Genomic DNA, 25,547 nt, shown 5'->3' on the forward strand with positions numbered 1-25,547 from the left:
AAGCTTGTAAGCAGTAATCATCTATGTAACGCCACAACCACTGTCCTCAATAATTCTACTGTTATTATATTCTATATTCTGCAAAGTTTAACATAAAGAAGTACTAACACAGTACTTCTTTACGTTAAACTTTGCAGAATACTGAGCAGAAAAACATGTTTTGTGATTTGCGTGAGAGAGAGAGAGACCTGATGTAGTAATTTGGGATCTTCAGCACATCAGAAATTAGCTGGTAAGAATTTGTTAACATACTGTTAAAAAAAAATATGATATATATATTATGATATTTATGTGACTAACTGGCCATTTAACTATATCCCTCCTCCCCCTACATTAACATCTTTGTTCTGGAAAACTGTATATCCAGTACATGGACAACTACATCGAGCAGATGCTATACACAAAAGTCTTCACCAGAGTTTTTGTTGATCTTATGTTCGCCTGCTAACATATCGTATGACCACAAAGAAGAAATGCAGTCACAAACGTGTCAAAATTGCATCCAAGATTCAAAGACTGGAAAGAGTGATCCAGGGAATCTCACATCCATCTGCACCCAAACTTAATGGTGCACAAATGATGGAATGTTTTTGAAAGTAGGTGAGGCATGAAAGAGCCCATAAATAGGCTACCAGGCACAGGATTTGGGAAAGGTTCAATGCAACATTACCCTGATGCAAAACAACAAAGGAGAAAGCCGAGTGTCTTCATGTCTCTTCATCCTCCAGACAGACAGAGTGAAGGGAAAGGCAGATCGACCTCAGTAACACCAAAACTCAGCTCAAAATTTATGGGATTCTGCACAGTGAGACCGTCGGGGCGATGCCAAATCCCCTGCTTTTGTCTGCCCGGATAGAAAACACCATTAGATTCAGTCAATTCATCAAAAAACAGGGCTTTAGGCAAGCTTGTCTAATTTACAGGTCCTTAGGCCCACCATAGAGAGGGTGTTTGCCAAAACTGCAGCCAATGGTAAATTGTTCTATTCTCTTCAGGTCAGGTCAAACTAAAACCATTAGAGAGGAAGTGCAAAAGAACTGAGGTTGAAAGTGTTCTTGAGAAATGTGGCACTCACAGAGATCTGCAAGCCAACCTCACGGAAACCCTTTTTATTTTTTCAACATACCGGCACATCAAACCAACAGATGCTGAGTCGTGTAGTTAATAGTCATGAATCTTTGAAGAGAAAAACCTAATTTTCCCAGTTCAGTGGACCCAGGGAGTAGAGTCAAACACAAAGACGAGTGTGGAAAAGGAAAAAGGGGGGACTGGAGGGCGTAAGGACTACATGGGAACTAATAATCCCTTCACAATGGTCTACACGTCTGGGTTCTGATCTGCACCACAGAATCTCTCTTTGGTTTGGAACATTCCTACAGACCCAGGTTTAGTTCCTCCTGGAGACAGACGCAGGTTGGCTCTTTATCCTAACTCCCCCGTCGAAGCCAATATTTCAGATCTCATATAGCTCATGGCAGGGGGCCGGCCGACTAACTGCTTATCATTTTCCAAAAGATTTTTTTTATAAGGACTTTACACAAAGTAGTCAATTAAAATCCAAGTGAGGTTTTGTCATCATTTGTAACTTAAAAATTAATCTATCTTTGAGATGCCTGGCTTTCCTAAACTGTTTGGGTGCCAAAAAAGTTGTTTCTGGCCTCTGGTCAATGGGCCATGGCGATATAAATTATTGTTTTTGCATATTTGTAGACAATCCTCTGAGCTACAGCCAAAGATGCCAATAAATTGTTTATGATGGTTTAGTTTGCATGTCAGTCCTGATTTATTCTATGAAGAACAGAAGAATTGTGGTCTCTGGCAATCAGGCCGAAAAATAAACTTGATAGAAAGCCCTGCAGGTCCAATGCCACTTAACGTTGTTACAGACAATTCCCACTGTGGCAAATTGAAAATGTTATCTAAAAAAACCATTGTTTTTGACTGTGATCATTCCAGGTAGATTCAGAAAGCCCCCCCACCCCCCACCCCTGCCCATAAAGGTGTTATTGGTATAGTCCACTGCACTCTCCAAACATGGTGAGTGCACTTTTGCCAATGATGAGTACTTCAGGGGAACCTTAAAATTAAGGTAGCTAGTTCCAAATTCTCCGTGTGAATACATGGGTCTGTCTATGTTCTGCTGAGCATTGTTTCCAGTTGTTGCTTTCTAAACTCTTCTTTTTCAAAACTACTTGAGCAGCCATTAACCAATTGGCAGTGACCACTGCATACTTTATGTTGTCTACCCCACTGCCATTGTTGAAACTGCTTCAACATCATTACACATTACCACCCACACTGGTCAATGATTGGTTCACCCTTGAAAGTGGCTGAGAAAAACCTTAATGCGAACAGGGTTTCCAGGAGCTCATTCTCATTCTTAGGGCGTCAAATACTGCTGTTTTGTCACAGCCATTGGTATCTAAGACATACGCACAAGGTACCGTAGGTGTTATGCTCCATGTTGAGGCGGGTCCAAAAATGTCATGTAATGAAGTACAAAGGGGTGAAGGCTGCGAGGGTCGGGGTCGTGGTGGTTGGATTGAACAAAACCAGGGCTTTCACTTTGTGTGCCTATAAAAGACACCAAGTTGTGCGTCTATATGAGAAGCCAACGATTTTGATAAAACTTCAAAATTTCATGCCCTCGAAATGAGAAGTTCATAAGCCAAGTTCACTATCTACCGCAGTGAACATAGAGACAAAAAAAAAACATTTGCTAGGTCGGAACAATTTCACTTTCATTATTGGGTAGAAGTCGAGAATGACTTTTTCCTGGATACTACCTCGTAACATTTGTAGATGATTTAATTTGCCCTTTTTTATTTTCTTTCCTCTGAAAATGCTGAGCACCCTTGTCCTGCATGCACAGCAACAGACCAAGAAAGCATCCAACCACAATAAAATGCAGTCAGTATGTTGCTTAACAGTTTCATATGACCCCAATAAAGCACACAAAATTGATTTTTCACGGACATGTATACCACTGCCATATGCACAAAATATTGCCTGTATGCATGCAATATCAATTTGTGCGTAGACATATTTTCTGACCACTGGGAACACATTTTGTATCCCTATCTTTTCTTTCCTCTTCGTCTTTTGTTGAACTTGTATGTAAAGAGTTTAGTTCCACCTTGTGATTCAGCACCAAACGTGCCTTTTCTCTTGTACTGAGAACAAATTTAGGTATGTTTGTCACAGGGTAGAAAGAGGGGTAATGTGTCCGCCAAACCACACTACTGGCCCACAGATAGGAATTTAGGAGCTAACATTTTACTTACTCTTGTTACATCCCTCTGTGATATGCAGTATTTTTTTTTTCCATATTTCTTCCTTTTCACTGCATTTAATGCACTTCAGTGAAACTGCTTTAACCACTGAGTAATTTTTTTTTAAATACAATTATTTTTTTTAAATCGGGTTATTTTTTTTACATTTGTGATGCTGTTGTTATGGTATCTGTGTAACAAGTATGTCCATAAAGAAAAATAAAGTAAAAAAAAATGGAGTTTCTGTATTTCTTTTCGCTCATATGGGAATTGTTGAATTGTTGGGTTTCTCTCTATAATGTTGTAAGGTTTCAGCCTTATTATGTTCATTGCCCTTAGATGACTTATGTTGTGATTTGACGTCATATAGATAAAATAAATTGAATAAATCACTGTTGCCAAACATGTGGAAAATATTTTTTAAAAAACCAACACTTTAACTATGAGAAAGAAGTGTGAATATAGTGGTTGGGTATGTGGGTGCAAATTCTCTTACTTTCTGTGCCAGGTCCTAACTAATTTATCAAATTTTCATGGGGGTCCAGAAAGACATACCGGAATGCAAAGACACAAATTGTTTAACAAAGGCGACCCATCCAACTTAAAATCGAGTCTTCTTTCTTCCAGAGAAAAGCCATGGATCCGTGAAACCAAGATTTCCTTGCTGAGTTCTCTGATTTGTCTTTAAACTGAAGCCTCCTCTCCCCAATCACTCATCTTCATATATTTGAATGTGACATTGAAAACTTAAAAAAAATCACATTGGAAGGAAAGGCGGTTCCTCACTCAAAGAGCCAGTGTTCTCACGAAGATCAGAATGGTAATGGGAGGCACAGTGCTTCCCAGAGTGTCTCAGCCCTCTACAGGCCAAGTCTTCTGCCAAGCAAAGTTCCAGGTGGTCTCCAGGCTGCCTTTGATCCTCACCAAACAGGGTCCCTTGGACAGATCAGTCAATGTAATCACTTATGTTTCAGAGTGCTCAGGGGAAACAGTAGTGCTCCATTTCCCTTTTATAGCATTACCTCAGCAGTGGCAACCATAGCCTTGAGGTGACACAGACCTCTGTCCAAATAGGCTTCTCTGTTGTCCCTATCTAATTGAAAGGGCAGCAGATAAATGCAAGAGACAAGCTGCCTTGGTGAGCCACAGAAAAACAAGTAGCAAGAGGAGAGAGGGGTGGTGGTGCCCACCTCCAGTGAACACTATTTTGTTTCAAGTGGGGAAGATTGTTGGCAAGAAAGACCATGGCACACAGCCCACCCAAAACTTGCCATGCAACACTTACCATTAGCTGACCCTTCAAGTTTACGTCACGGCCAACCCGCATTCCCGTTACTGACGCTCAAAGGGTTGTAAAGGTAAAATCCATGAACACCCTGCGTTGGCAGGGGCAAGCTGGTGCTGCTAACCAGATGAACAGGCATGGTGCAAAGAAGGGCATGGCAAAGAAGGCCAAAGAACTCCATGGTAGCTCATCTTTGGATTTTGGATTGAAAGGAGTGTGTTTGACTTGGACAAGCTATAGATGAAGCTGCTGCCAGCTTCTTTGAGCAAGTGCTAAAACCGCACCCAAAAAGGCTTGGTACATCAAGATTACAGGAAGGGGAGCATTCTCGCACTTCACTTAAGATTAGCATGAAGTTTCTGAGAAACCCTTGACACACATATTTTTCTTATCAGTAAAAGGTTATTTTATTGTTCCATTTAACACAATGGGATAACTTGCATTCTTTCCTTTCTTGGTGCATTTTATATTACATGTAGAACTGCAAGAAAAGGACGAGATGGTTGCAGGCACCAGAAAGACAGAAAGACTTCAACTTTTCAATTTTTTTGTTCTTTAAGAGTATGGGAGAGTACTTCGTGGATGCTCTGTTGTCACAGAAACTGTAAGACACAAGCCTGTCTCTGTTGGGTCAGTCATGTGCTATGGTTTAGCATTATAGCGGCTCTTAATATTGTTCCATTAAAATCCCTTCAAATTGTGATTATTTAGGCCTTTTAGGCCTATTTTCCTGTAATAGTTCCCACATGTTTTTTTAAGAGATATCAATCTTATCAGGCAAATTACTAACCAAAAGGGATAAAAAACAAAACAAAAAAAAACATGTAAAAAAAACAATAACAGGTAATCAAACGACTTCTTGTAAAACCCGGTTTTTCCGTAAACGACATTCAGTTGCGATCACCTGGTTGCCTAGCCATGGGATTGACAAGGCTTTTTCTGTTTTTATAAAAATCCCATCTGGTTCAGACTTGCGTGTCAGTGATGAAATGATTTTGCATACATGTCCACCAAGTGGAATATGTCTAAGTTGAAACTTGTAAATGTTTTCTAATTTATTTTAATGTTGAGGTTCTCAGTGACGTCAGAAAATAGTAAATATTTTGGCCTCACATTCAAATCATAACTCAAACTGACAAATGAACATGTGTGCCAAGTTCATGAAGTGTACAGCCTGCACATAGTGGGAAATACATTTTCACCTTATTGTGGCTTATCTCAACCAAAAATGATGGTTTACATGCCACAGATTAGCACTCATAAACACCATTCATTTAAGTTTTCCGCAAACGCCTCCCAAAGGTCCTTGCCAACAGATTATGCTATGATTTATATGGTGTGAAACTTGTGGTCACGACAAGCTGTGAACTAAATAAAGTGGAAGATTTAGCTTTGGTGAAAATAAACAGAGAGTATTTTACATATTAGTGAAACATATCCTTTTTAAAAACAATATATTCTATTACTTCATGTCCAGCTTGGTTTTTCAAACATTGGGTTTTCATTTGTCTGATGATTCATATTTCTCACTTCTTACTATTCCTTCATTTGTCATTAAAGTAAACTGGCAATAGTCGCTCTATATAAATGAGGTGTGATTGTTATCTGAAGACAAGAGCTCCTCGCGGGAGTGCTTTTCTCATAATAGTTCCAAATTTGTAATCAGGATATATTTCAAGATGTCTTCTGTACCTAAATTTAGAGGCAATTAATATTTAGGAAATTGACCTGACATATAACGTACAAAATTTGTAGCAACTAGGTTATTGAAAGTATACTGTTTTCCATGATTCAAACTTTTGTCCTGGAAATCAATACTTTGGTTTGTGACCAATACATGCAAAATAAATTACATTTCCATCTAATATTTTGTGCTTTAGCATATCGGCTAATTAGCAACCACTAGATGGTGAACAAAGGCCTATTGTAGTTCCTCGTTTAAGTGTTGTATTGCATATGCTGTCAATCCTTGCATTTATGTTGTTTGATGATAACACATTTTTTATCTATCTTATTTCGTATCTCATACGTATTTGTAAATTTTTTTCATATTGTCTGCACCTTTTTTTGTCTTTTCGATGCTGTTGTGATGAGTAAATTTCCCCACTGTGGGATTAATAAAATCTAATCTAATCTAATCTAATCTAATCTAATCTAATCTAATCTAATCTAATCTAATCTAATCTAATCTAATCTAATGATAATCATTACACCTGCTTATTAGCATGTTAGCATTGTGATGTATGCACATCTTAAAGCACTGTGCCTCACTGAGCCACTGGCAGGCTGTATAGACTGTCTAGTTTCCACATAAAACGCATGGAGCTAATGTGTTTCTGCATTATCAGAGCCTTTTTGCAGCAGTGATACCGGTCTAAATACAAACTACATTGGTGAAATGGCTCTTGACACAGCAGTGTCAGCCCTCAGCACTTCAGTAGCCCTCCATTTAAGCCATGAAACACCCTTGAAAATATTCTCAAGAGTGAGGCTAAAAGGAGGAGTGCCCTTTAGGCCTTCGTCAATTTTTCTCTTTTTGTTTAGTCAGGCCCACCAGAGTCTGTGCTCCGTCATGGCTGGTGTTCCAATTTCAACTCAAAGCATAGACTCTGCAAGTGAGCCAGGCTGAAATATTATCCACAAATGCACACATTCACATGAGCAGCTATGGGGAGCTTTAATACACTGACAATGAGTTGTGAAGCAGCATACATCACACTAACCCCATTTTACAGACTTCTGTCTTTAGCCTATAGCAGTTTCAGAATCTTTACCACTAAAACCCTCTGCACCTGGTATTTCTCACTAAGTGAACACGGGATGCTGGGGCGCAACATTTTTTAAAGCAAACTGCCATTGCTCATTAGCCTTGGTGGGCAACAGTAAGGAAGTAATAGCACAACGGTATTGTTGATTTATGAAGAAACTGTGTATTTTTTTAGTGCTGTGGTTTTACAGTTCCATAAATGTGTCATTGTTGTGAGTCTATTAGATTCTCACTGTTTACACTTAAATAAATCAATTTTAAAATAAAGTTGTTGAGTTTGTTTTGTTTTATTATTTTGTATGTCAGTATTTCATTCTATAGTAATCCCACTGGAATCTTTTTGCTGGAATGGTTTTTATTTTAACTGCACAGGATCAAAGCAACAGATATTTTGAAGATTAATACTTTGAGGATAATAGCAGGTCTTACTCTAGATCTATTCCATGTTTGCAAGTTAAAACAAATCTTCTCCTTTTGATGATTTTTATACCATTACTCACTTGGAATGAACCTACTTGGCTGAAAACATAAAATCTGAGACAAATGATGGGGCAAGGTTCTGTTATAACCTTATTAAACACAGGTGCTCTGGTGCTAACTGCTGATGACCCCACTCCCTATAACTCTAGAGACAGTCACAAATTGTGGAGACTGATTAGTTGATTTTAATATCTGCCTTAAAGATGGATGATGTGACTTCAGTAGTTGGCTCTCTATTGTTACAAAGAAGTAGACAGGCTGTTTGACATTGTCCACCGCTACAAGACTAAAAAGTCGGGGTAAATATGGGAAATTTTCACATCATGTTTTAAAGTGTTCTTACTCCAGTACCCTTTAAAAAAATGTGTTTTGCTATTACTGTATGAGTCTATACAATGTTGTGTACGTGCTGCCCCCTAAATCAACTATCGGTGTGGTTTAATCTGCTGTAAATATTTTTGTCACTATGACAAAAAAACTGAGGAATTAACTTCTATGAATAAACAATAACATAAGGGACGCGTGTAATAAGTGGCCAATATTGCCAAAATTACCTGATTTTCTACTTCCTGGCAAGCAAATGGTCATGTATTTTATTGGTTTAAAATTGTCTTATAAGCCTTGCAATTGGTCTGCTGTTTTTCTCACTGCTCATAAATTGTGGTCAGTCTGTCATAGATGGAAGATGAATTGCTCAGTCCCTGTCCTGTTGCATGCAAATTGTCATTAGTGCTTGTCCAATCAGTTAGTTTTCTTTGTGGTGGTAGTGCCTTTCCTAACTAGACATTTTCATGCAAATTACACAAAGAAGGTCACATGAAGTTCAGCCAACCTGTTGGTTTTGCAGCTGTAAAATGTACAACCACTGAATACAGATGTGAGGACAGACAAAATATATCCTACATTCATTCTGATGACAGATGACTGGGACTACAGAGTATAAACTATGTTCAGTGCTTATTCTTATTGAAGAGAATAACTGGTGGTGACTTATTATAAAATGAATACCCTCAGGGCAACAAAAAGGTTATCTTCATTTCAGTCTTCTGCAACAATGTGATTCAGCCAGTGTTGGGAATAGAGGTTTTAAACAGGTTTTCATAATGGTGTGTTGGAAGATACTGCATGCAACTTTGAATTATAGAATGCTAAATGCGTTAAGGTGCATCAGGTGCAAAAATATAAAAAGGCAATTGCAACATGCAGAAATGGTTGTACATTTTATGCCAAGGCTTTTTGAGGCCCAAAATGTGATCCAAGGTCCTCGGTGCTGTGAATGGCTTGTTTAGAAAAATGACAGAAAATTGTTGCATTTAATGGTAAAAATGGTATGAATAACAATATCTGTTTGTATACAACCAATAACAGTTGGGATTGAAATGAAGTGAGCTTGATGTAAAAAGGAATTTGACCCCATTTGTTTGTCTCCTTTTTGCATAAATAAGAACAGGAAGAATATTTGTATTGAAAAGACAGATTAAAAAAAGAAAGAGAAATGTTTTGATTCAACTACAACAGCGACCTTTTGTTTTTCTTTGCTAGAATTTTCTTTTGCCTGTGTTTTGGCTAAAAGAGGATAAAAAAAAAAATTTGACTTTTTGGTTTCAAAAAATCATTTATTGCAGTGGATTGCTGATGCAGTCCGTTCCAATTTCTTCAGTATGAAAATGAACAGGGAACATTCCTCAGTCTCCCTGCTGTATAAACCGAATACTGGATGGCGCCTCTCCAGACCGAAGTCTCTACGAACTTGCCTACCTTGGCACAGAGCCACGCTCGGGTAAAATACCGTACACATTTTGAAGGCAGCAGCATCATCATAACCAGAAGAATTTACCTTTAATACCTTCCTGGTATCAAATAGGCATGATTGTAATTCTGCATTAAAAAAAAAAATCATTTGCCTGGGTGATAAAAGTATATTATCCTAGGAATGTTTTGTTGCTTTTGCAAAATGCCTCCCAGTCAGGCTACTTTAAAATGGCTAGGACATTATGATCTATGTCTGTTTACTATTAGCAATGTCTGTTTGTCTGTTTGATTTGCTATAAGCTATTTACATTTCATTTGCAGGACCATAGTCCTGAGGTTATGTTCTTTATACTTTTATGACATTACAGGAATGAAAGATTCACTATTTCCCATCGCTTTGAATCCATCTACACCTTGATGTAGGGGACAAAAAATAGAACATGTATAATTAAACATTTGATTGGCAAAATAAAACATTTATAATTTGTGGTAATTAATAACACTAAGGACTTTTTTAAAGTTGGACTCACAACCTCAGTGTTTCTAAATTCCGTGACACTGGCCTGTTCATGAATCTTTATGCCGCCTTTGATCCTAATTATTCAGTTGAAATTGCATGCAGGAGTTGTTCAGGTCATGAAGGGCTAAAGTCAGCATGGCAGATTCAGCAGCATATGCTGGCATAATACAAATTGTGTTGCACCCTCTTCTGGAATAAATAGAGTATAGCAATGCAACGTGACGAGTCATACTTTAGGTCTAGATTCAGATTTTTTTGCAATTTATTTTGATTTCCTTGTGACTTTTTTTTTTTTTTCGCTTACTGTATTTTTATGACACCACTTTTATACCATGTGTAATCTATAGGTGTATATATGAATTCTAAAAATAAATAATATTGCCATTTTGAAATTTTGATATTACATAAATGATTGAAAATAATTTTACACAATGACTTTCAAAATATATTTTATAGCTTTAATTGCAACACAACGACAACCTCGACCCATTGGAGCTCTCTGATTGGTTCTGGTAGCTGTCGCTCATTCGATGACGTTCTTCCTGTTTCACTTAGAAGAACACGTGTGAGGTGTACATTTTCGAGCTGAAGGGAGTAACAGCAACCAAACTTCAGCTTTCAAACACCCTCGTGTGTTTTTTTTTTTAATTTTTTGTCTGTGGAAGTCTTTCCAGACTAAGCGGTCAACATGGTGAAGCCTCAGTTTAAGGGGAAAAGTTCGATAAACCGCTCGTCGTCCAGCAGCAACCCCGGTGAGCTAACACACTGTTTGTTTACACCCAATGCTAACTGCTGCTAGCCGGTGTGGGAATGGGAATGGGTTATTTTCCGTGCTTAAAGTAAACCCGTGATTAACATTGCATGTCAAAAGGAGCCACTTAACGCAAGAGTAATTTAACTAAATGTTAACTTCAGCTATTGCTCGAAGTTCAACGCGGAAGACGGCAGATTTGGCCTTTTAAATGTAAAGTGTTCCAACTTTTATCATTACGCCTTTGCGTAGTGGAAGTTTAACTCGTCGGACCTCAAGCCTGGAAACATGTGCTGTTATTAATTGGTCGTAACATGTCTCCAGAAGAAACAGTTGTTATTTTTATTAGTGAATGTACACTCGGGTGTCCGTTTATTAAATGCCTCTGGTAAATGCAGCCTAACACACGAGGTCTACAATAAATTCAACATGGATAAAGGTTGTAATGCTCATTGTTTACCAAAACCGTTGTAAGACAATATTAGAGACACCTATCGGCATGCAATATAGCTCAGCATCACCACACACTACAGATCCCGAAATGACGATAACAACAACAACAACAAAATCAGCATCTCTCGAACAGTTTCAACAACAACAACAACAAATAATAATATCACTATAACCCTCCTGAAGATGGGTGTTATTGCAAGGCTGTTGAGTGGGTTAATATTTGACAGGTTAATAAAAAAATAAACTTGTTGCTTGGGCTGCAAATTATTATTTTAAGTTTTGATTAATCTGTTTGGACCACAGCCCAAGATCCTTTATTCTGTCCCACAACAACCACAAGATATTCCATTTATTATCACTTATGAAACACAAAATGTTCCCATTTGAGAAGCTGAAATAAAAAAAATAAAAAAAAAACAAATGCAGCATTTTATCATTAAAGAATGACTCAAAATGAGTAATCAGTTGCCAACATTTTTGGAAGTAAATTTTCTGTTGATCAACTAATCGTTCTAGCTTTACTGCCAGCTGACTGCAATGAGCAGGTGGGTTTTGTGGATGAATTATTAAAGTAACTGTACATGCACTTCACAGATCGACCCAAAGGTGCTGGCGGAAGCAACATGAGGGACCGAACCACCATCAAGCGTCTGAATATGTACAGACAAAAGCAACGATGGTAATAAATGATACAGATTTGCATTATTCTTGTGAGCCGCCGGTTGGTACATTTCTTTCTAACTTGTAGTGAAATATAACAATACAAACTATGTTCACCCTGATCTTCTGTCCTCAGTAATAACCGTGGGAAAGTCATCAGACCTTTACAGTTCCAGTCCACAGTTGCTCCTGGAACTGTAGCCAGAGTGGAACCTAACATCAAATGGTTTAGTAAGTACGGTTCCTAACGGTTGTCTATGTTACAGCAGTGTATGTTTCAGAAGTTATAACATCGTATTTGCCGTGTCTTTGGTGATAACTACATTTCCTACTGGGCTTTGTAATGAATAAATCTCACATCTGTCTAGGTTTGGTAATAAAAAGGTGTTTTTCCTGCATGATGGATTTAAAGTTGTTTGTTTAAATTCCATGTTAATATCATTGAAACACGTTGTGCCAAATGCTACAGTCAGGTAAGTTTAGCAAGATGATACAATAGACTGTAGAAAGCCAAATTCTTCCACACATGTGAATGTCAGTATAAATATCTCAAATAAAAATGACTGCCCTACACCAGCCCTAAATCAGTTATTTACCAGTTAACTGTTGACATTTACCTCAATGAATTTTTGGTTCATTGCTGTGATAGCAGATATTGAAAAAAGGAAGACCTTATGACTTTAATTCACTCATTTAAATACCGTTGATTTAACTCCTGAGTGCTTAAAAGTGTATAGAGAGAAACTGATAAGATGTGGAGTCATAAATTTGATTAAAGATATTTAAACCAGTTGGGTCACAATTTGCATCTACATCCTCCATATTGCAGCAAATACACGTGTGATCAAGCAGTCGTCCCTCCAGAAGTTCCAGGAAGAGATGGGAGCAGTACAGAAGGATCCGTATCGTGTGGTGATGAGACAAAGCAAACTGCCCATGTCCCTCCTGCATGACAGAGTTAAAGCTCACGTGAGTAGAAAGGCTTTAAACTTGTTGTAGTTTTCTGTTTTCTATCTTGTGCAATTTGTATTTTTGGGCTCGCACGAGGAGATGTGAATTGTTTGTATGAATTAACACCATCTATGAATTTTATTCTGAGTATTCTGGCATCTATAGCTTTTGACATCTCTAACTGGCTTGTATGAAGCGATGCAGATACGAATCATGGCTCTGTTCCCTCTTTAATGCAGAGCTTGTTTCTTGGGATTTTATGACGTGAGATGAACATGAGGACTCACTTTAATTCTCATTCAATTCTCAGTGTGCCCCACTGTGAACTTGACTGTACTGGCATTGTGCTCGGCATGTGCGAGTGTCTTTCTGCCAGGCTTGAACTTTTCCACTCCATAACCCATCACAATTCCAAATAACATCTAGTTCTACTTATTCTTGTGCCATCAACTGTAGTCCCTCATAAAGTTAAGACATTTTTTCGAGTTTGACGAAATATATATAGCCTTTTGCCTCGTTATCGATTGACCAGCTGCCAGAACCTGTTGTATTGCATCTGGCATTTAATCGTTCTTGCTCTCTTTTACAATAAAAAATTATATGTGGCTAAATGACCTCTGGTAATGGGGTCATATCCAATTCATAACCACTTATTAATTAACAAATATCACCCTTCAATCTGAGTGTCTGACGGTGGATTGACCAGTGGAATTATCTTGTTCCAAAAAGGCAGCTGAATTAAATGGGAGTTTGTGTTTCGGTGTTTTGAAAGAACCTGGGAGGTATGTCAAAGACCTCGGCAGATAGTCAAGGCAACCTGAAGCCATAAACCACATTGGTTTTGACAAATCCTGCTCCCTGAACCCAAGCTCTCATGGCAGTGTATGCAATCGAGGTACGGCTTGTTCTTTTAACATCATCGGAACACTAAATCAGCACTGGCACAATATCTGTTGTTTCACTGGCTTTGCCGTTGCATATTTGGGTGTTCTGTTCACTGTATGCATTTGTTTTCTGTTTCCGTCATAAACCCTGTGTCACGGAGACTGTATCAAAAATTGGTTGACATCTCAGCCCCACATCTGTTTCAATAATACATCTCTGTAATGTGTGTCTGGTCAGTTATCAATTAGCAGTCCAGCAATAACTTTTCTTATGTAAGAAAACACAAGCAAAAGTTTAGCAAAAACTTCCTGTAAACCTTCTCTGGAAATCACTTTTCCCTGTCTTTTGCAAAATGAAAAGTATCATAAATCATAAACCGACTCTGTTTGTCTACAACTGCAGAACTCGAAGGTGCACATCCTTGACACGGAGGCGTTTGAGACCACATTTGGACCGAAGGCTCAAAGGAAGAGGCCCAGTCTCGTCGTTATGGATGTGAAGGACCTTGTAGAGCAAGCTGAGGCCTCGGCTGTGAGCTACAACGCAACCAACGACAAAAACCTGGTTTCTGAGGATACAGGGGTCCGGTAAGATCCTCAAGTTTTCAGAAGCAACACTGATGGATTTTGATATTTAGGGGTAGAAATAAATTGCTTTTACTTTTCTAATTTTGCAAAAGGGACGAAGCCCGTGAGGAGATTTTCAAAAAGGGTCAGTCCAAGAGGATCTGGGGAGAACTTTATAAGGTATTGTCTTTATGTCCTTCTGAGTGCTGTGTATCATGTTAATGCAGAGATGGGGCACTGAAGGTCATTCTACGTTCCTGTTTTATTCTTACAGGTGATTGACTCCTCTGATGTCATCATCCAAGTGCTCGACGCTCGTGATCCCATGGGAACACGCTCCAAGAGCATCGAGGCGTATCTGAAGAAAGAGAAGCCCTGGAAACATCTGATCTTCGTTCTAAACAAGTGTGACCTCATCCCCACCTGGGTGACGGTAAGATATTTGCAGTTTCATTTGTGACTGGGAGGGATTGTGTCTTTTTAAAAAAAATTTTTTATAGTAATGTGACTGTCTGTTTGTCTCTAGAAACGGTGGGTAGCCGTTTTGTCCCAAGAATACCCCACTCTGGCCTTCCATGCCAGCCTTACCAACTCGTTTGGTAAGGGCTCCCTCATCCAGCTGCTCAGGCAGTTTGGCAAGGTAAGCAAATGCCTTTAATTCTAAATATTCAAAATATGTTATTACTGATCCAAGAACAAGCAGAAGTACCACAGCATTAAAGTTATCGTCCAGTCTGGAATCATATCTACAACAGAGCAGTTTCTTCATATTAGAGTTTAGGGCTTTGATGTTACTGTGGCACCCGTTTTGATGTCTGACTGTACTATTATTGTACAATACTACTCATATACGATTTTTATAGTTATAATTATGAAAACCAAAAGAACTTTCTTCATTATTTTATTATATTTGTTATGATATACTTTGTAAAATTTGCAAGAAAACTGCAACGCCAGTCCCTCAATTAAGAACATTTTGATTCCCTTGTTATATGTATGAACATAAACAAGGATAGTTTAGAATTAATTTAAAATTGTTTTAATAGTTGGCTACCAATCTGATATCTACAGTCGTATATGGCCAATGTTGGCAATACTGAAAATTATAAGTAGGTCTTTATGGCACTGTTTAAATCATAAACATTATTACGATATATTCATGACGGGTGATTAGCCCCCTTTTTGAAATATATTTAATTTAGTGAATTGATGAAAAGGCATTGTGTATCACAGTAGTCGTTTTTTCTGAGATAAAAAAAAGTTTCCTTATGAGATTTCCACCTTTTTTTTTTTTTTTGCATTATAACATATTTCTCTAACATAGCATACCATTAGATTTGATCTGCGTTGCCTGATCATGCAGTATGAATGAGTGTTTTTTTGGAGTGGAGTGTGTTTGTGAAAGCTAAGGACTTAAAGGTGTGAAAGGTCCTGAAATGGAGACATAGTTTTGTTTTAAAATGTTTGTAAACTTTAATTCCCAACATCATGCACTTTTAAAAACATGTATAAATAGTTATTGCTTTGTGTTTTGAGCGAATTGCACTGCAGTTCTGGATTAATGACGAGTTTACTTATTTTATTGCTGATTGCAACAGAGACCCATCTAAAATCACATTCCTGAACTGAAGACAGACTGAGGCTGTTGTTTAGGAAACACAACAACACTCTTGACTGTACTTTTTTCCTTCCCACAGCTTCACACAGACAAGAAGCAGATTAGCGTGGGTTTTATTGGCTATCCAAATGTGGGAAAGAGCTCAGTCATTAACACTCTGCGGTCTAAGAAGGTCTGCAACGTAGCACCCCTCGCCGGAGAAACAAAGGTAATGTCAACGTGTCACGTGTCTCGCAGAACTGTCTTAAAAGCCGTGATATTCCAGAAAGCGACAAGAGCAACGGAGAGTTAGAAAAGGAGGCCGTTTGATCAACCGGAGCACGAGAAACTGCAGTTTATTGATTGATTTTAAAACAATTATTAATATTAACTCCAAAGGTTTGCCTAAATTATGGTATTTCATTTAAAGAGGTGAATGGAGCTTTGATTGGGTGGGGAGGTGACGCGAGGTGAAAAGATGCATGTTACTCGCTGTTTAATTCAGTAATGTTTGATAGCTGCAACAACAGAAGGAGCCCGCTCTGCTTTCTTTCGATATAGCTGAAAATCTAAGTGGAGACGGGGCCAAGAGAAAGAACAACAACCATTTTTATCCTTAATTTCCTCTCTCTCTCTCGGGCTGCTTATCCTGTTTGGAAACGAACAAGGATCTGAACCCCCCCCAAAAAAAAAAGAAAAAAACATTTCCAAAGAAGGGTCAAGGGGAAAGAAAGGGAAAATATCTCAACTTTTCCGTGCTCACCAGAGCTGTGAACTTGGACCACAACAGAAAGGAGATTTGTTTTTTACACACCTATCTAATGAATCTGATGGGCCGGTGTCCAGCACTACTTTATATCCCGCCTTGTTCTTGACTCGCACCACATACCCGACACTGGTGAGAACCAAGCAAGCTCACGATCAGCAGCACTGCCGTAACGCTTTTTCCTCTACTTTTTAGAATGGAAGCATTTCTCTTTTTTTTTTTATGTGGAAAGTTGCATTAAAATCCCTCTAGCTGATGAACCAATCATAGAAAGACTTCATTGGGAGACAGTTATTAGAGTTCTATACAAGCTTTTCTTTTCCAAAGGATACATTTGTTTTATAGTTTGCTCCCCTACTCATTATATTTGTTTCATATTTTATAAATGGATCTCTCGTCCTGTGTGAAACTGAAATGCTGTGGCTGTACTGTCAGCACTAATGTCCTGGGTTTTCTAGGTGTGGCAGTACATCACTCTGATGAGGCGCATCTTCCTCATCGACTGCCCCGGTGTCGTCTACCCTTCAGAGGACAGTGAATCTGATATTGTCTTGAAAGGAGTGGTAAGTCCCTTTCTGATTTTTCCTTTATGTACCCTGGTTTTTGTGACAGTTTCCCAGTCACTTAAAAAAAAAGTCCATCCGCTATTAATGCGCCATTTTTGACAGTCTCGAGTAATTGAGAGTGTCTTGAACAGACTTGAAAGTGGATTGGGTTTCATCACGCTAATACCTAGCTGTTTAAAAAACAAAAAAAAATGTCTTGATCAGCTCCAATTCTGATCCTCCACATCCTTAATGGGGATCAAAGGTTTTGCATGTTGGCCGTATATCTTAAACTGCTGGCCTTTTTTTTCTTCCCTTTCCTCACAAAGGTCCAAGTGGAGAAGATTAAGACCCCAGAGGACCACATTGGGGCAGTACTGGAGCGGGCCAAGCCAGAATACATTCAGAAGACATACCGCATCCCCACGTGGAAATCTCCTGAAGACTTTCTGGAGAAGATGGCGTTTCGCATGGGGAAACTTCTGAAGGTTCAACTTTCATTTTCTTAAACAGAGCACCAATTCTGGCTACACTGCTTTGTGTTTAGTGTTCATTCTGTTTCTGTCATTTTAGGTTCTAAACATTTTTTTTAAAATATAATTGCCAGCAAAGCTTCATTCTCAATTTGAGTCGTCATTTCTAATTTAGCATTCGTCAAGTATTCTACAAGTTCGACAAGCGTATTTTAGTTGACCCCTTTGTGAAGTGCAGGAAAAATACATCTGGTCTATTTTCTGCTTATTTATATTATGTGGTCTCTGGACAGCATTCACGTTACGCAAGTGTATTTGAACCACTAACTCTGAAACTTAACCCTAAACGATGTATTCTTGGTATCGTGCAGGGGGGCGAGCCAGATCTCCCCACTGTCTCCAAAATGGTGTTAAATGATTGGCAGAGAGGACGTATCCCCTTCTTTGCGAAACCACCTGGACCAGAGGGAGAGCAAGAGGTAAGAGTTGACACATTTCTTTTTACCAGGACTCTTTTTTTTTCTTCTTCTTCTTCTTCTTCTTCACCAAGCTGTGACCTCTTTGGAAACATGTGTTTTATTACTTTCTCAAGGACGCGAAGCCGTTGCCAGTTGAAGGACCATCGGGGGTCGTGGAGAACGTGCAGGAGAAACAGCCCGACAATCCGGACGCCGCCGCGGAGGAACAAGAAGCACAGCAGCAGAGACAGAAGGAGCAGGTCCAGAAGATTCTGGCGAATGTGCGACAGAACTTTGGCAAGATCAACGTGGCACCCGAGTTCACCGAGGAAGACTTGGTTCCCGTGGAGATGCCCGACCTGGACATGTCTGACTATTCCGGCTCTGACGGCGAGGAAGACTGCGAGGAGCAGGAGGGCGAAGAGGCAAAAGAGGAGGACGGGATCACTGCTAAACCAGCCGACGGAGAGCCTGAGGTCTGCGAGCCCACAACCGCACCGACCGACAAGGCAAATGGCAGCAAGGGTTCACGGAAGGCAATACGTGAGCTGGATGAGAAGATCGCAAAGTACAAGCAGTTCCTGGACCGAGCCAAATCCAAGCGCTTCTCTGCAATCCGGTCAGTCGGCTCGAGCCCAAACCTCACCATCAAATTTTTCTTGTCTCGTCTTATTATCCTTATTTCGTTTCATCCAATAACATGAAGTTGTCACGCAGAGGGATGCCAAGGATTTTAAGTGCTTCATGCTGACCAGCCTTTAAGCCGCTGAGGAACAAGCAGTCGTCATTCCGACGTCCCGTCAGGAGCCCGTTTCCATAACGCTTTAGTGTCATTATATGTTCTTTAATCTGCAGCCCCTTGTTGAATTTCAGCTCACACGCTGAAGAACAACATAGAGTAACAGCTCTATAGTTACTGCAAGACTAATTTAATTACTGTTCATTGTAGCAGATCCAAACAGGAGTAAACTGTTTTCTTTGTTTGATAACAATTTTTTTTTCACGTCTTTGGACAGGATACCCAAGGCACTTTCGGACAAAGTGTTCACAGACTTGAAGACTAAACAAGCAGCAGCAGCTAAGCAACAACAGAAGAAAGGTAGTTAATCAGCATTTTTGTATGGTGCTGAAACTAGGAGTTATTTGGGAAAGTTTATCAGATCATAACTGTGGTCCAACATCTTCCACAGTTCCTGGAAACCAAAAAAAAAACAGAATAATCAATTACTGATTCGAGGATATTTACAGATATGATATTTTCTACTTTGTAGTGTTTATATTTGTATGGCTTTTTTTTTAATATTTATTTGTATTCAGCTGCAAACCAGAGGAGCAAGAGGATGCAAACTGAAGAGGATGAGGAGTCCAACCAGCCGGACCGACTGACATCTAAACAGGTATGTAGTGTTTGTTCTCTCTGACGTCAAACAGGCCAATATGTCTTGAGTATGCACATGAGATGAATGTCTGTTGCTCTTACCGATGAAACAGACATTTAAAAAAAAATAATTTTTTTTTTAGAAGATATAATTTTTTTTTCTTCCTCTCTCTTCATCCATCTGTACAGAGGAGATCAATGGACCGTGCTAAGAGGGCGAAGAAAGTTGGCGTCCGTTATTACGAAACGCACAATGTGAAAAACAAGAACCAGAACCGAAAGATCCCAGCAGCAGCCACGGAAGGCCAGAGGGCCAAAAGATCAAAGCATTAGACTGGAGTTAAAAAAAAACAACCAACAACAACAACAACAACACACAGTATTTGTAATAAAATGTGTATTAAAAATTTGCCAAAAAGGCTACATTTTATTGAAATGACAGGTTGACCGAGGGTGGCAAGCTTACCGAGTGTTTAATGGCCTCTAAAATGTCTGAGAAGTGTACTGTTCTTTTGATGTTCAAGAGAAATATGTGGAAGTAATTGTTTGAAGTGTACATACACTGTATGTTGTCATGCCATTGTCAAGAAAAATTAAATATTCACAAATTACTTAGTTAAGTTTACATTAATTTATCATTTAGAAATAAGACAGATATCAACTTTATTAACATCTTGAAATGGGAAACGACAACTGGCTTCTTGCTTTTTGAATTCACTTCTTTGGCGCGATTATTCCTTCCAGTTGGGTCTGAAAAGACAAATACGTCATATAAATCTTGAGACAGGTGACACAGCTACTGTTGGTGCTAAATCTACAATACATTTATACATGTGTATATTTTTGTATGTAATTATGAAATGTTACCTTGAGCTGTTGGTTGGTTTTCTTCAGGAACTGAATCTGCTCCAAGTGCTTCTTTTCCTCAACCTGTCGCTTTTCAGCTTCTCTCTCTACAATTGCATCACATTTAGCTTCCTTTTCGTTCAGCTGCTTCTTCAGAGCTTGATTCTCATCCTCCAGATCCGAAATCTACGATCGCAATTAAACACACTTGTGGGTTTGTTTGTGACACAGGATCAGCTCTGTAAAGGCGACTGCCGCCTTCTTTATTTAACCGTAAAAGAAAGAAATGGTGCTCTCTGCTGGACGTGTAACTAAATGACAGTCTCAGTGTAGTCCTGTAGTATTCGATGAGTGGCAAGTTAAATCTGTTAACTATGAATTTCCGAAGTGTTGCAAAAATCTGATTTGCGTTCCTCCGGATAGGTGCCCTTACCTTTTTTTCCATGTCAGTCTTGCAATGCTCGACCTGCAGTACTTTCCTCACGCCGAAAGCCACGCCGCTTTCGTACAGCGTCTGGTACACGGCAGTAGTCATTTGAATCTCATTTCTAACCCGCGACAGCAGCAGTCCCCTCTCAGCACAGTTGATGGTGACCTGTCTGATTAGCTCATCTTAAAGAAATAGAAAATTAGCAGACTCAGACTGCAGAGTTTGTGAAAAATGATCTGTGATAATGAACCTTAAAATTAAAAAAAAAAAAAATCTCACCATCTATAAGTCAAGACTTGGTATAATCCGTGCGTTTTGAGTAAAGATGTCGGTCAGGTAAGTATCTGTGTTTATAAAGTTACGCTGTAACAACAGCTCACTATCATCTCAACTCCATACCTACCAAAACACTGGCAATAGAGCTCCCTGCGGATGGGGCAGATCCCCGTTTCTCTGGCTTGCATTTGCTGCATTTTCCTGTCCAGGAGTTCCTCCAGGTTCACAACTTCTGTCCTTGTGCAAGGTGCGCTGGACACTTGCTGCACCCACAGTTGGTTTCCCTCCATCCATTCCCTGCAGAAGCATTATTTTGAGAAATTTGAACTTGCTGAACAATATATTGTAGATAAGAAGAACTATACCTGGGCGGTAAGATGGCATTGAGGATCTCCTCATTGTCCAGCCGGCTGGCCCCAGAAGGGCCTGTTTTTGGTTTAGGGGGTGGTGGAATTGGTGCCGAGTCAGCAGGCTGCTGAGGGCTCACTCTCAAAGGGCGTCCCTGTCGTCAAAAGTATAATTATTAAATTAAAAACAAGTATTATTTTACACACACATCTGTATATATATATTTTTTTATCCACCATATGGAACCGTCTTGAAATTAATTTATTTACAAACTCATTCAATATTATTTGACAGACTGCAGATTTGTCCACAAGGTGTAAAAGCATTGATAGACCTGTTCCACACCCAAAATGTGACATTTACAACAACAACAACAACAACAACAACAAAAATAAACTAATGACAGCAACAGAATAGTTTAACATGCCACTAAAGATGGTGCCAATAGTGAGCTTTTCAAGAGTTAACTTTACCACTTAAAGTTCAAACAGTGTGATAAAATATTACGACAGAGGTCAGCTTTTTTTTTTTTTTTAATCAGTCTAATATCAGTTTTGTATTCATTTAAAGTATTTTTTTTTTCTAGTCGTCTATCTAATGCTACTTGAGTCAAGTAGACAAACATTACCTAGACGTAGCTGGTTTACGTTAACTTGCTTGGTAAACTCACCTTTGGTAATTTTCTGTCGGTGCTTTTGCTGACCAAAACTGGATTCTCGTATTGCAGGAGAGAGTCGCCTGGACGAATCATTGTGTTTAACGACGGTAATAAATGTATAGGACTTAAAAAAAAAAAAAAAAAAAAACTAGAGGCTCCTTGGCTTATCCTTCAGTTACGGGGGGGGAAAAAAACAACAACTGAACCTGACAATAATTTCGGGCTCCCTGTTTGCGTTGTCATGGCAACAGCGTCTGAGCGGAATCAATTGTATTGTCATAAATGCGATTTAATCAGCACCGTCAACGAGTTGCTGTTTTTTTTTTTTTTTTAAGTCTGGTGTTTTTTTTAAGTTGCGTTATAAAATGCACCTCATGTAAGCACACGAGATATATTATAAAGGAAATATCTCTTTAAAAAAAAGAAAAAAAAGAAGAAGAAGAAAAGTAAAAGACAAAAAAAAAATATCATTCTTATTTTTCCGTTACTTTAAAAAAAACAAAACAAAACAAAAAAAACCCTCTGTTTTGTTAAGTTTACAGTACGTAACACGACTACATTATGGCGGAACCAAAAGCGAGCACAGGACAGCGGCGACGCCGAGAGGAATTTCTGGGCGTACCGCAAGAAGCGGAAGTTCGCGATACCAGCGTAACAGTCGAACTTTGTTACATTCGTTGACTTTCTTATGTTTTTGTTTGGATTACGATGCACGTTTAGTCACGTAACGGGTCGAAATAGTTTTAGAAACATTTCAGGATGACCAAAGAAAAGCGGCAGAGGAGAAGGGAATCTCCTGAGCGGGAACCCGAAGTTAAGATAAAGGAGGAGCAGCTCAGCCCTGGTAGGCCACAGACATCACGCCGCTCGAGGTCGAGATCCATCGGCAACTCCAGTCCGCCGCGTAGAAGAACGAGCAGGTATACACAAATAAAGTCAGCAGATCGCCCCACGTAATTTGTATTATTTACTCCCGACGGCCTAAGTTAAGAGTTACGGTAGTTGTTTTGTTCGTTAAGCCTTTGAACATACATATCTTGCCACCCGTACTAGTTGCATCTGAGCCAAAAAAAAAAAAAAGATTGCTTAAGCGTCTTTCATGATCTTCATGTAGGTCCCCCGGCAGGACAAGGGATCGGTCACCGGGCAGGAGGGAGACCTCTCCCGCCGGACGAAGCAGCGGATCTCCCAGAAACAGGAGAAGTCCTCACCGTGGTGCCGATGTCAAAGTAAAGCGGGTGAATAGCTTCTTAACATCGGAGAGCCAATATAGCTGCATTGAAAAGTAACGACTGGTAACTCTGGCATCACCTTTATACATTCGTCACTGGGATATGACATCCAAAACCTGTAATTGATTTTATTTTATTTATTTATTTTTTTTATATTGCACCAAATCACAACACAAGTCATTTAAAGGCACTTTTACGTAGTAAGGTAAATATCTTACAAAATGATGGAGAGAAAACCAAGGATTGCCACATGAGCAGCGTTTGGTGACGGAACAGAGGAAACGCTCCCGTTTCACAATAGGAAACCTCCGACAGATGCGAGTTACAAAATGCCGGAGATGACCGCTTTAAAACTTATTAACTGTAAACGTTCGTCCCGGACTAATAAATCTTCTCTCTTCTGAAATATGTCACAGGAGCGGGACGAGCACAGGGCCGGCGGTGATGAGCGGAGAAGAAGGAACGACCAGCCGGAGGAGAGACGGAGCAGGTGGGAGTCGGACAGGCCGCCGCGGGAGAGAGACCGCGGCGGCGGCGGCGGTGAGCGGCATCGGGGGGAGCGAAACGCGCCCGGGTCCCAGCAAGCCGAGCGGCAGCAGCACGACGAGCGGCGCAGGGAGAACCGTCAGCGGCGGGAGGAGAACCAGGAGCACGACTTCGGACAGTCCGAAGAAGGCAGCAGCGACAGCAACGCTCCTCCCGCTGAGAAGGAGAAGCCCAACTTTGAACTTTCGGGGGCGCTCACGGAAGACACCAACACATTCCGCGGGGTGGTGATCAAGTACAACGAGCCGCCCGAGGCTCGCATTCCGAAACGCAGGTGGCGACTGTACCCTTTCAAGAACGACGAGCCCCTCCCGGTCATGTACATCCACAGACAGAGTGCCTATTTGCTGGGGCGGCAGAGGAAAATCGCCGACATCCCCATCGACCACCCGTCCTGCTCCAAGCAACACGCAGTATTCCAGTACAGGTAGGAGTGACAGCCGCGAGACAGCTGCCGTCTTTCGCCCTACGCTTTGCTTTAGAAATGATAACACGTTGACTGTTGCGTTGCTCTGCAGTTGGTAAACGTCTACCGTTCTCTGTGCACTTCTGCAGACTGGTGGGGTTCACGCGGGCGGACGGCACCACCGGACGCAGGGTAAGGCCTTACATCATTGACCTCGGCTCTGGCAACGGCACGTACCTGAACAACCAGCGCATCGAGTCCCAGCGCTACTACGAGCTCAAAGAAAAAGACGTGCTCAAGTTTGGCTTCAGCAGCCGCGAGTACGTCCTGCTGCACGAGTTCTCGGACACGAGCGAGGTGGACGCCAAGGAGGAAGAGGACGACGAGGGCCTCGATGAGTAAACATTTCCCCGCGCGCCGTTTTGCCCCAAATTGATTCAGGTTAGATAACATCGTCATCATCAACAACAACAACAACAACAACAACAACAACAACATATAGCCGTTTCTGCAGGGAGCGGAGCAATAAATTTGTCAAACGTGGGACTTCATTAACATAATGGAACAAGGTTGGTTTGTCGTATATATTCTGTAATTACTGAACTTCTGCTTAAACCTGCCACAACTGTCTCGGAGAAGACTTCCTATTCTCAGGTTGTTTCTGTAACGTCGGTGTGATGCATGACTGATCTTCCATCTGACAGTGCTCACATTAAACAAGTGCTCAGTGCCACATAAAGATAATCTTGCTAACGAATTATATATTTTGGGGGGGGGGTGGGGTCGCAGCACTGAGTACAAATTATAGCTCATTGTCTATGTTTATGCTATAAATGTCAGCGTACATTGCATTATTGGAATGTGAACTCTCGACTCATGTTTAAAAAGCATTGATTGTTGTCAGCGTAAACATCACAGACTTGTAAGAATATTGCTTTTTCTTTTTTTTTCTTCTTTTTTTCTGTTGCTTTGTAGTGCAGGGAAAAGAACTGATGCTGTTGTGTGTTTCCTGCAGCGTGTATTTAAAGAGTTCTTTTATTTTTGTCAGTTCAGATGCATTCATAGTAAATTTTCATTTTTGTACTGTAAATAAAGACTGAAAATTTGGATCGGAAGAGTTTTCTTGCAGTCAGCTGCTGTGTGTATTTTACAGAGTATCAGACATTAATTATATCATTATAAATATTATTATATTAATAATTATGCACACTTTTCCTCTGGATTTTCTGCACGTCTAATTTTGGTT

General features: G+C 39.9%; 3 protein-coding genes across 3 annotated transcripts; 2 read left to right on the plus strand and 1 right to left on the minus strand.

The window, feature by feature from the left end:
- The first annotated feature begins 10,634 nt into the window (after nucleotides 1-10,634).
- gnl2 (G protein nucleolar 2) lies at nucleotides 10,635-20,159 on the plus strand. The gene is made up of 16 exons (XM_069141968.1): nucleotides 10,635-10,828; nucleotides 11,875-11,959; nucleotides 12,077-12,171; nucleotides 12,770-12,909; nucleotides 14,179-14,363; nucleotides 14,456-14,522; nucleotides 14,617-14,775; nucleotides 14,869-14,982; nucleotides 16,040-16,168; nucleotides 17,164-17,268; nucleotides 17,580-17,738; nucleotides 18,095-18,202; nucleotides 18,316-18,800; nucleotides 19,198-19,280; nucleotides 19,499-19,578; nucleotides 19,749-20,159. Exons 1-16 carry the CDS (start codon nucleotides 10,765-10,767, stop codon nucleotides 19,890-19,892), a joined length of 2,202 nt encoding a protein of 733 aa, XP_068998069.1. The 5' UTR covers nucleotides 10,635-10,764; the 3' UTR covers nucleotides 19,893-20,159.
- A 4-nt stretch (nucleotides 20,160-20,163) lies between these two features.
- dnali1 (dynein, axonemal, light intermediate chain 1) lies at nucleotides 20,164-22,371 on the minus strand. The gene is made up of 6 exons (XM_069141991.1): nucleotides 22,130-22,371; nucleotides 21,477-21,613; nucleotides 21,239-21,408; nucleotides 20,839-21,017; nucleotides 20,427-20,591; nucleotides 20,164-20,309 (listed from the first exon to the last, which is right to left on the minus strand). The coding sequence occupies exons 1-6, from the start codon at nucleotides 22,208-22,210 to the stop codon at nucleotides 20,274-20,276; spliced, it is 768 nt and encodes a 255-aa protein (XP_068998092.1). The 5' UTR covers nucleotides 22,211-22,371; the 3' UTR covers nucleotides 20,164-20,273.
- Nucleotides 22,372-22,744: 373 nt separating this feature from the next.
- On the plus strand, nucleotides 22,745-25,416 carry snip1 (Smad nuclear interacting protein). The gene is made up of 4 exons (XM_069141978.1): nucleotides 22,745-23,037; nucleotides 23,232-23,355; nucleotides 23,766-24,322; nucleotides 24,451-25,416. Exons 1-4 carry the CDS (start codon nucleotides 22,877-22,879, stop codon nucleotides 24,701-24,703), a joined length of 1,095 nt encoding a protein of 364 aa, XP_068998079.1. The 5' UTR covers nucleotides 22,745-22,876; the 3' UTR covers nucleotides 24,704-25,416.
- The last annotated feature ends 131 nt before the right edge of the window (nucleotides 25,417-25,547 follow it).

This window comes from Embiotoca jacksoni, unplaced genomic scaffold, assembly GCF_022577435.1.
Source record: "Embiotoca jacksoni isolate LCO1_2020_lvr unplaced genomic scaffold, fEmbJac1.0.p SCAF_11, whole genome shotgun sequence".
Taxonomy (NCBI): Eukaryota; Metazoa; Chordata; class Actinopteri; family Embiotocidae; genus Embiotoca; species Embiotoca jacksoni.